At 41.3% G+C, this 11,435-nt stretch overlaps 1 protein-coding gene across 7 annotated transcripts in view; it reads right to left on the bottom strand.

Moving 5' to 3' along the window:
* Positions 1 to 4,092: 4,092 nt before the first annotated feature.
* cpeb3 (cytoplasmic polyadenylation element binding protein 3) overlaps positions 4,093 to 11,435 on the bottom strand; it is a 39,003-nt gene continuing 31,660 nt past the window's right edge. For all 7 annotated transcript variants that reach the window (XM_030747797.1, XM_030747796.1, XM_030747795.1 and 4 more), the window contains 4 exons: positions 10,209 to 10,327; positions 7,572 to 7,686; positions 6,850 to 7,031; positions 4,093 to 4,940 (listed from right to left, as the gene is read on the bottom strand). In XM_030747797.1, coding sequence (XP_030603657.1) covers positions 4,713 to 4,940; positions 6,850 to 7,031; positions 7,572 to 7,686; positions 10,209 to 10,327 — 644 coding nt within the window. In that variant the 3' untranslated portion in view covers positions 4,093 to 4,712. The remainder of the gene's footprint in view (positions 4,941 to 6,849; positions 7,032 to 7,571; positions 7,687 to 10,208; positions 10,328 to 11,435) is intronic.

Raw genomic sequence — 11,435 nt, 5'->3', positions numbered from 1 at the left:
AAACCTCCAGCAGAACCAGGCTCAGGGAGGGGCAGTCATCTGCTAGATTAGAGATTGGATTAGATCAAACTTAATTAATCCCTTTAGGAAGATTCCATCAGGGAAATTAAAGATGGCTACCATTATTGTTTCACTGTTAGTCTTTTTATATATATATATATATATATATATATATATATATATATATATATATATATAGTACAGCCACATTAGGCCCATGCCTGCTACAGATGATTAATACTCTACAGGTCACACATGCTCCTTCCAGTCTGTATTTATTATTCAGTGTAGCTACATTTACATTCATACTTAAATACAATCACACTGGTATGCTCTGTGGGGACCGAACCAACTAGAAAAAGCACAACATGAATCATGGCTGTATTTTTAGGAGGATCTGCTGAATAGTATAATAGTATGTGAGTTAATGACTAGCAGTTATTGTAGCACTGAGGAGTAGCAGAAGCAGTAAATGGTCAGTGGTGTCATCCGTCTTCCACAATTACATCACAACATACTGCGTGTATGCTCCATTCTGCCATTTTTTATTTTATTGCCCATTCATTTGTTTACATTGCGAATCACTTAAACATCACCAACCACCAATCCGTTTCTTTGTGAGAAGCTTTTTTTTTTTTTTCATCTGTAGATCATTTTCACACTAATGTAAGCAACATCAGCGAGTTATAACACATAAAGCTTAGCATTTCAAGAAACGAGACACTTTAGTAACAATATTACAAACTGTTTTTTTAGCTTCAAAAAAAATGAAAAAGTCAACAAATGGAAAAAAATAAACTTTTAAAGAATTAGCATAATAAAAATTAATTTATTCCAAGTAAAAATACAAAATAATATTAATGACATTGACCAGATATGAAAGTCTCCCCCAGAAATAACTATTAATGGTTGAGAAATAAGTCTGTAAAGAAAAAAAAAAAACATGAAATAAAAATGAAAATATGTAAATATGTTTAAATTCTTCTCTCTTTTTTTTTAGCAAAACTTTCTAAAAATAATGAAAATTTCTCAGTACAAAGGCTACATTACTACTGGAAGGTACTAGCAGGTAGAGTAGGTAAATACACAGTAGAAAATGATTTTTAGTGAATCAATGCTTGCAATGAAAATAATTCTGCAATAAAGATTTATGCCTCTTTTTTCTTGTTTTCTTCTTTTCTACAAACAGTACAAACAGTATTGCACATTACGACAAAGAATCAAGGTTGTTAGCCTTTTAAAAAAAAAAATAAAATAAATGGGACTAATTCAAGTCTTGCGTGAATAGAAGGCCACCAGTCAATTGATGCACCTTGGGGGCTTCCGATCAAGTTACAGGTGAAAAACACTTGTGTGTGTTTTGTGTTAAAAATAACATTCTTTTCTCTCTGACTCTCACAGGTCTGTCTCTCTCTCGTCGGGCTAACGAATCGGGGTTGCTTTTTTTTTTTTCCTCTTTTTTTTCTTACAAAACAAAAGGGAGCACATACTTTTTAGGAAACATAAAAAACTTCTCTTAAAAAAATAACGAACAGAAGATCTCTTTCACAACTCTGGTCAGCATAGTAAGTGATTGATTATAAATATACAAAAAGGTGGGAAATATGTTTAGTTTTCCTCTCTGAGCACCTGATATTTGATTTCCTTAATAAAAGAGCTCTCCACCCTCCGATGTTTTGACCGATTCGACCAGTGGGGCGGCGCTCACCCTCGCTGCCACTGTAATAAAGTAGACTCTCACCAACTACATCTTATTAGTTACAAAGCTCTAGCTCCTTCAGTTGTCTTTTTCAAAAGAAAAAAAATTCTTAAAAGAAAAAAAAAAAAGAAACATGATATAAAAAAAGAAAAATCAACCATCTCTTAAATCATTTCTCTTGAATTAAATTAATATATATTTCTCATTTGAATAAACTCACTTAGAAAATATGTTTCTCTCCTAATATATTTCAAAATTGAGGTATTGCAAAAGATCAGTCAGAAAGCACGCTTTATCTCTTTTTTTTTTGTCTTTTAACAAAAAAAAACTGCTGACTTGTCGAAAACTGTTCTGATACAAAGAGTAGTGCATAACAAATAGCCATTATAGAGAAGGAACAAACATAGAAAACCTCTTCTGGGTGGGGAAAGAAATGTCACAAAAAACACCCAGAATTCACTTTCATAGGGATGCTTATTATTACTCATGGTTAGCCTCAGTTTAAATAAAAAAAATAATAATCTCCTGCTTACTTTCAATTTCTCGAAAAATAAAATAAAATAAAATAAAGAAAACTTCCATCCCAAAGCGGAAATAATCAAACAGCTTACTGAGAAAAACGAGAGGAGAGGGACTGCAGGGGCGCCAGCAGGGGGACAATCACAACTCACGGAAAAAAAGAAAAAGGGGAAAAGGGGCAATGCACATTAACTTGCAATGATGTAGGATCCCGTTCAGATTGTCCACAAAACTGCTAAAACCAGTGTAATTTGGCCCACCCACCCCCAAAAAAGCATAGCCTCCCTGTCTTCAGCAGTCAATACTTAAAAGTTTCTATGTATTGCATCCACCCACCCATTCCTGTTTAAACTGCGCACCATAAACCTTTTGATAAAAACAAAATTTTTATTGTTATTGTTATTTTTTAGCAGGTCCATTACTTCAAGCTTTGCAGGAAAATAAAAATCTGGATACATGTGGTCATCCCAGTTTGCACATCTGCATGTTCCCCTCCCGCGCGTCCCCACTCCCTTCCCATTTAATGAGAGCGTGTGCAGGGCTCAGTTTATCAAGTCTCCAGTAGCTTCAGTGTTTCATTTTACTCCTTGCCCCTAACTCCTCTTTTCCTCATCCGATCTACTGCGCCCACGTACCGTCCAGCTCCTTATCCCGTGTGTCAGGTGGTCTCTGTTAAAAGTCAAACACGTGAGCTCTTTGGTTGCACTCTGGGACGTAAACGTGCGCTTTTTGTCAAAGGTGGCAAAAAAAAAAGAAGAAGAATTTCAACTCAGTTCTCAGTCTAAGCTCACATTGTTTGCGTCTCCTCCTCGGACCCAGTTTGTGTGCATAAAACACGACAGCCGTCCGTGTGTGTGTGTGTGTGTGTGTGTGTGTGTGTGTGTGTGTGTCGAGAGAGGCTTCTGTGCATACTGGTGCAAGAGTGTGTTTGTACAAGAGAACATATATACGTGTGCATACACTAGTTATGACGTTTCACAGGACTTCTATGTCAGACACTGACAACAGTTAAAGCGAATCACAGTTCTAGGCATACTCAGACCTAACTACATATGGTATAAAAAATTGCACAATTCTATCAACAATCACTGCAAAAAAATAAAATAAAAATACTTCACCTATCAGACCGCTTTAAATGGTAATCCTACATTTTATTTTATTTGTGATTATTAAGGTTCTCTCTTTTCTGGATGCCCGTTTGTGCAGGAACCCTCCGATTCCTCTGACTGGCCTTCGCTCTATCTGTCCAGTTTCGTGCGAGTCAAACGTACGCCTGTAGTGTGCTGTGCAAACATGGGCATAATCGAATTGTAGACATGATATTGAAAAGTCTATTGCATGCAGCAATCTGACTGAATAAGCATGCAGTTAGAGGCCACGCATCCTGACCCACACCCCCCCCCCCCCCACCCCCCCCACACACACACACACACACACACACTCACTCACAGTTAGCCGTCTCTGCCTGGGCGCGCCCCCTCCCCATGTGACGGCTCGTCTTTTAATTGAGGGAAAACAAAACAAAAACAAACAAAAACACCAGGTGCTTCTCTACATCTGTTGTTATTTTACACCCTAGCCTGAATAAAGTTATGGTATCTGTTTATACCATGGATTTAGCAGCAAAGCTATTGCAGCATTACATTTACATAACACTAAAAAATAATGTTGTTATAAAAATAAAGAACTAGAAAGCAAACTAATCTGATTGCGCATATGAGGTATTAATATTTTCAGAGTCAAAATTGAGAGCGAATATAGCCGTGTTACTTTTTTACTCCATTCTACTGGATAGTTGTTAAATCTTGCTACATCTTATGCCACCTATTTTGCTCCTCTGTATGCATTAATTTCATTTGCCTTTGGTAGTTCTCTCTCTCTCTCTCTTTTTTTTTTTTTTTTTAAATCAGGGGCAATATAACTACAGCTTTTGAAAATAAGTGCATGCTCCTTTTACATAAAATTTAAATTATCTATAGATGTATAGATAGGTACAAAACAAAATATATATATTTATATATTTATATATATTAAATATTTGCATGGTCCCACCTCTGTCTCAGTAAGGGGGGGGGGGGTTGTCCAACAGTATGTACCACACCACCCAGTCAACAGAACAGGGAACTAAAAGTAGCCAGGTGTCTAACATACCATCCTGTGTGTGTATGTGTGTGTGAGTTTAGTGAGACTTTGTGCCAAAGTGCAAATTCTAAGCTGATGGACTTTCGCATTTCCATTCCCCACAAAGCTTCATCAGAGGGGAACACTAGACAATGAGTTCAGAGTCGTGTGCTATGAAGAAAGTCCCATGTGTTTGATGGTGTCATTTTCGCTTTTTTTTATCATGAGGTGTTTCGTGGGGTGCAGGGTGGAGTGGATGGGGCTGCAGGGAGGTGGGTTGCAGCCCCGTTCTGGGCTGCGGGGGGATTTTTTCTGGGGGGGGGGGGGGGGTGTCACCAGGGGCAGGACTGACTCGTGGACTCCACCCACCCCCTCAGCTCCAGCGGAAGGACACATGTCGAGGGCGGTCACCGCCTTCCTTCACCAGTGGCTTGTGAAACTCTCGGCCGGCTCGCGAGTGGATGCTGGCCCAGCAGTATTCGCAGTAGTACTGCAGGCAGGTGACGTTGGCACAGAAGAAGGGGGCAAACTTGCCTCCACAGCGTGCCCCCTGGCACTCATCGCACATCTGGTCGTCCAGGACATATGGTTTGACCTCCACCTGCCGAGAGAGAGAGAGAGAGAGAGCAAAAGATAGTGTTTAGGTTTTCATATCCAGAAATGCAAAATTCTGAGCCCACTAACTTTGTGTTAACAAAAATTATTATTATTTCACCCATCATCACTGACACTGAATGTCACTGATTTTCTATGGTCTCAGGTGGCTGCATTGTTAAGAAGCCAGGACACTGCATTGACTAAGGGCTTGTGATTGACAAGTTGTTAGTCACCAAGCATACCCAGGATAATCGTCCCTTCTAACTCTAATAATGACCATTATTTACAAAATTAATAAAGGTTTTATTCAATATCACCTAAAAATAGCGATTGAGCCCATAAAATGATCAGGAAAATGTTTACCAAGGTAACAAAGCAAGGAAGCTAAGGCCTATTTCCCCATAGACATCTATGCAATCAGAAGTCTTTATGCAAAAAAAGGAGGCACCCTCTGCTGGCCATTAAAAAGAAAGCATGGAAGCTACGTCTATTTCCTTTAGTTTTTTATACACAACAAAACCCACATATCTGTACGATCTGCACAGTAACTGCTAGAATGACAGCTGTTTGTCTCCAGATGCCCCTTTAAGTCATCGTCCACAGCTCCCGTGCACCATGATCTGTGTGCTGCTTCCTAAAATAAAGCAGGGCTTGATTGAGGCAGGCATCCACCCATCCACCAGTAAAATGAGTTTGACCACGAAGTCAGGAGACAAGAAATGAGAGCTCAGTCACCATGGAGACACCTCAGTGTACAAGCAGGCAGAGGTGGATGTTAACCTTGTTATAGTGTGGCCACAAAATGAAAGGTTATCAAATCCTGCAGCAGTAGGAGACCATCGTCAGCCAAACTCTGCAGCAGCTACAGTGGAATATCCACTGCTGAGAGCAACAAGCTCACACAAGACAAATAAGAAAGCCAGACAGAAACGGCCATGCTGCCAGCCCATTAAACACCAATTTCAACTCAGTGGACACAGAGCTGACCAGAGGTAATTAGCTCCTATGTGCTATCATCAAGAGCCATTTACAGTTAAGTGAATCATGGATGATGAAGGCGAGAAAGAGGACAAATAGAAAATGGCACCAGCTGGCATCCTTGTTTGCTACCACAACTGAACTCGTGAATTTCAAGAATGCGCTCCACTGTTTGTGGTCTGCAGTGAATATAAATCCTTTCAAAGTCTTAATTCTTTCAACATAAATCCTTTGTTGCAGCCTAATGCTTAAAAAAAAAAAAAAAAAAAAAAAAAAAAAGCTCTCAAATATCTATTTACAGCATAAAAAGGAAAAAAAATTACTGGCTATCTGGTTCAAAGATGTGAAAATAAATAATCTGTTGTGTGAATGTCTTTATTTGTACCTTTTGATACTTTAAGTGGTACTTTCTTTGACTTGTTTTTGGCGCACAATTCCAGTCGTAATAAAGACACACTAAACCCCCAACTGAAGATGGATGGTGATAGCATGAGGTGGGGTGGACTGCCCCACCCTGCAGAAGCTCAGTTTCCTGGCTGACAACCAGTCTCCCTTGGTCACGATCTGTCCTGCTGCAATTGGCCAGCGTGCCCAAAATAACCACCCAGCAGCACAGCTCCAGTGAATATACATGCATAGGGAACTACTATAATTAAACCATCCCTATGTGTCTGCAAGTTGAAACATCTGTCAGGACTCAGCCAAAGGCCATAGTCATTACACATCCAGGCACGGCCTTTCGTTATTGTAGGCCGTGCTGGGTAGTTGGCTGAAATCCCTGTCATAATGAAAGCTCTGATACATGGAGGAGGACTCAAGCAGAGTTCAGTTCTGCAGCTCGCCATAGGAATGACTGTGAAAACCTCACTTGTGGTCAAGATGCTGCTCTTTTTCAGAAGAGGGACGCTGTGAATGAACCTCGCGAACTCACTCACCCTTTTGTCGATGTCATTGTGCTGCAGCTGAACGAAGCGAGCGCTGATGGCAGCGATGTAGCTCTGCTGATTGGAGAAGGCCACACGGCCAGCTCCCTTTGGGTATTTGAGCTCCGGGTCTGTGTCGATGCCAGCATAGCAAACACCTCCGTACAGCCGGTCCATAATCATAGCCAGTTCCACTGCAGAGAAAGGAGGGAAGAAAAAAATGCAAGGGAGAGTGATTAGTGCTGCAGACTCCTCCCGGGAAGGGGGGGGGGGTCTGAGAGTTTGTCAGTTCTGAGCATTTTGTTCTTCAAATTGAAAGCCTTCAGTTTCGCTTGAAAAAGAAAAAAGAAGTGTCTGACTCTGTTATGAACCGACAAAAAAAAAAAAATCTACCCTGCTACACTATGCATCACAGCAGCAGTCTCAAACTGCTGGTGTAATTAGCAGGGGTCACATTGCAGACAAGCCAACAATGTTTAGCCCAAGAAAAGAAAGACTGAGCCTTCCATTACACCATGAATTCTTAACATGATGACCACTTGGCCTGCTTCCTGGAAACCCAAGCAGAGGATTGTTTTCTCACAGGGAGAACTTTCATTATAGCCTCCAGCCTCCGAACTCCATGCCAGCCAGTGTTATGAAGCCAATTTTGGAGCTTTGGGAGCTAGCAAAAAAAAAAAAAAAAAAAAAACAAACAAACAAAAAAGATCCTTTCATTCATATTAGTGAGTTACCTGCACGCAGGGGCCGTGGCACCCCCCCAACAAAGATGGTCTTGCGGGGATCCAGAGGCTGGGAGCCATCCATGACAAAGTCACTGTCGCTCAGGTTCCAGGGACGGATCTGGACCTTTGTGCAGAAGAAATAAGAAATGTGCTCACTTAGGTCATTGTGTGGTAAGCTGCTTGTCCTTTTGTTTTTACACAGATAGCAGTGTGTCAATAGATTATGTACTCTCCATTAGCTTAGTTATTAGAGACAGTAACCCACAATCTACAAATCCATGGTCCGCAGACCTCGCATCCTTATAACTTCGGTGGGACTTTGACTTTTCTTGTTGTGCCACCATAAACACCATAGAATGTATTTCGGCCATGATCTCCAGTGCAAAAAAACAGAACAGATCATGGATGTAATCAAAAGCTGCATACAGTGACACTCAGCTTGACTGCTATTTTACCTAACAGTAATAACTGTATTGCGCCTAAGCACACATCTAACTGTGCTGCTAAAGCCTGGATTCTTCTTATGCCACCGACAATTAGAAAGGATAGACCACCTGTCTCCTTTTGAGGGCAGGTGGACCTGTATGATTTAACTTTGCTTTTATACATACAGAACTTAAAAAAATAAAAAAGGAGGAGCGCCTGAAAAAAATTAAGCAACGTTGTAGGACTTCCTGGTAAGCTCTGAAAATATGTTGCTGTTAGCTGATTCCAGCTGTTTGGTCGAAGGAAGTGGTTTTCCCATTGGTTGTTAAGGGTGAGGACCGCGGGACTTGGGGGGATTTGTTTGAGTAACATGAGCCGAACCATCACACCATAAAACGGCGGCGCCGATTTGCCCGCGTGTCTTCTTCCCCTGTATCTTCCCCCCATTTCCTGTCTCTCTCCACTGTCACAAAAAGCTGCTGTGGCCAAAAATGAAAAAAAAAAAAACTTTCCTAGAGTCTAGAAAACAGAACTTGGAATTGATAGAAAGATCCCTGGTTTGATTCCGGGAGGAGACACAAATCCTATTGGGGTTCTATGAGTAAGGGCATTGGATGTAAAAATCTGCAAAAATCAAACACTGTGGAGCAACCCACTGTGGCAACCCCTTGTGAATAAGGTAGTAGCCGAAAGCAGTTTTTTTTTTCTTTTTTGTGCGTGTGACATCATAATTCAGAAAGTCTAGGAGCCGAGCAGGAACACCCAGGAAATAATCTGCATAATGCACGGGAAAACCTGAAAGCGACAAAATGTGTATAGCTCATGCACTAGATGACCAACTTTCATTCAGTTTATAAGTACAGCCATTGTTTTGAGCTCTGAATGCATCCGAATCCTAATTACTGTGACTGAACATCTACTGTGCAGATACACAGAAAGCCTCACACTAATACAAACAGAGCTATGCAAACATGGAAATAACTTTTATTTTAATTAAGAGATCTCAAACTACTGTGAAATTCGATATCCATTATCCCCACTGATCTCTCCTGATGGCCATGTACTTGTACCGTATTTTCCGGAGTATAAGTCGCACTTTTTTTCATAGTTTGGCTGGGGGTGCGACCTATACTCCGGAGCGACGTATATGTGACATTTATAACACATGAACCAAAATACTCCAGCCACTTGACATCTCCGTGAACTGCAGCTTTAAGGCAGTCTTGCGTAACCTGTGGGCGCAGTGGATGATGGATGGAGAGCACAGCTTAACGGCAACTGGGAGAATGCGCCACCCAACTTTCCTGGAAGTCATTGGATGGATCAAGAAAACATGGGCTTCAGTGACAAACCACCCTGTTGGGATTCAGAAAGGCTGGAATAATTGGAACTGCAGCTGACGACGAGTCTGACTAACGCGACACAGAAGAGGAAGCGGCGCTTCGTCTACGGAGTGTACGGAATTGTTTAGAAGTGACACCGAGGATGAAGAATTCAATGGATTGATGGTTTGGTTAACTTGTTAGTATGTTCTTTATGCTATGATTATCTGAATAACTTAATGTTACGTTAACATACTGTAGCGATTCTCTTAGTTAGAGAGCGTGTTGATGTTGTGGGATTTCGGACTGTTCGGGAGGTTCGTGAAGGCAGCATGGAGAGAGAGAAAAAGACCGAGAGCTTGCCTGTGTGTGTGTTGCTGTTCAGCTGTTGTAGTTGTGGTTGGCGTGGCTGTGGCCTACAGCAGCCGTTTTTCTGTTAATAAAGACGACCTTTGTTGTGAATATCGCCGACTTTGGAAGTGTGTTTACAACGTTACAATACCGAACACGTGTTCGTTGTGCGTCATGTAGCTGAATGTGCTACGTTAGCATAACGTAGGTGTAACCGTGTTCGTCCTGTTCTTTAATCCATTATTATTTTAAATTGCCGTTCAAGATGGAATTTGTGCTCTGAGTCTCGGATTCTATCAACCCCCCCCTCCCCAAAAAAAGTGCGACTTATAGTCCGGTGCGACCTATATATGTTTTTTTCTTCTTTATTATGCATTTTTTGGCTGGTGCGACCTATACTCCGGAGCGACGTATAGTCCGAAAAATACGGTACACATTAGAAGTCTTAAGCAGGGATTTTCTTTCTGCATCTGAGAGTCCATTCGAGTCCTAGCGATGCAAATTTCGTCAGGCGGTTAGCATGAGGGTCCGTCCATTTTAAACTTACCGGTTTGTCTTTGATGGTTGGACTGGATACACACAGGTAGAGTTTTCCATCCTCTTCGATGCAGGCGTCAATCAGAGCCTGAACAGAGGATTCTTCCTGGAAAAGCAGGAAGGCATAACCTGAAAAGGGAAAAAAAAAAAAAAAACTAAACATGAATTTTACAGGAAAAAAAAAAGTTTCCAAGGAAAAAAGTATTTATTGTGTTTAATAGTCACAACCTTGTGACCATGAGACTTTAAAGTCCGTCTTCAGGGCAAGAATTCATGGATATGGAGTTTACTTTTTTAAACACTGTCACAATCCCATGACTAAGTCCCGTACTGTTTTCCTTTTCCTATTCATAGTTTCAGACAACCCGGGCTCCACGTGCACAGATAGCCTTGTGGCCCGTTCTTCCATCCTCATCAGCCTTGCATGCCTATATGAGACATTCAGATGTTCTAGGCACCTTGCCGCCTGCACGGCCTCAGATTAAATGGCATGGAGTGCTTCACTCCTAAAGGAACCATGCAAAATTGATCAGCCTAACGCACTGCAGATCTTCCCGAGTCAGGTAGAGAGAGTTTGGTGATGTCTTTGAGAGGCAGAAAGAAAGCGCAATTCAGACAGTCACTCTGTACTACTGAATTATTTAGCACGGAGAGCAGAGACCTCATCCAAGGTCAGAGCTATTAAGCCACTTCAGGAACCCAATTCAATAGGGTACATCCATCACACAGTGCTACAGGGATAACGAGCAACGGAGATCTGATTTATAGGCTGAGCACCATGAGTGCCTTATATTGAGAAAAGACAAAAAAAAAAAAAACTTTGACAGTTAGATAATGAACACAGAATGCTTGTCTGAAACTGATAAAGGCAAATATTCAGTGCATGCAAATGTGTCAAAAGGCAAGAGATAATGGTGCACAGTCACCTCTGAACAGCTCTAATCTACCCATTTATTGCTTTGTTTATGATAGAAAGGTCCCAGCAACACCTGTGGCACCCATGAGTCAGGGGAATATGAGCTGCTGTCAGAGGAGCTCGAAGTGGGATGGTGCGCGGGATCACTCGCGCAGTGAATCGTTCCTTTTGGAGGACACGCCGACTGTTTCAAAAGCCTTCTGTCACCGTGAACCTCCCTTTTTTTTTTTTTTTTTTTTTTAAACATAGTATCACCCAAACATGCATACTCACGCAAACAGAAAAACACACACTTCTTGAACAAACGCATGAGTGAAAGTG

The sequence above is a fragment of the Archocentrus centrarchus genome, chromosome 15 (genome assembly GCF_007364275.1).
Source record: "Archocentrus centrarchus isolate MPI-CPG fArcCen1 chromosome 15, fArcCen1, whole genome shotgun sequence".
In the NCBI taxonomy this organism is placed as follows: Eukaryota; Metazoa; Chordata; class Actinopteri; order Cichliformes; family Cichlidae; genus Archocentrus; species Archocentrus centrarchus.
This window is presented reverse-complemented; position numbering and strand designations above follow the sequence as displayed.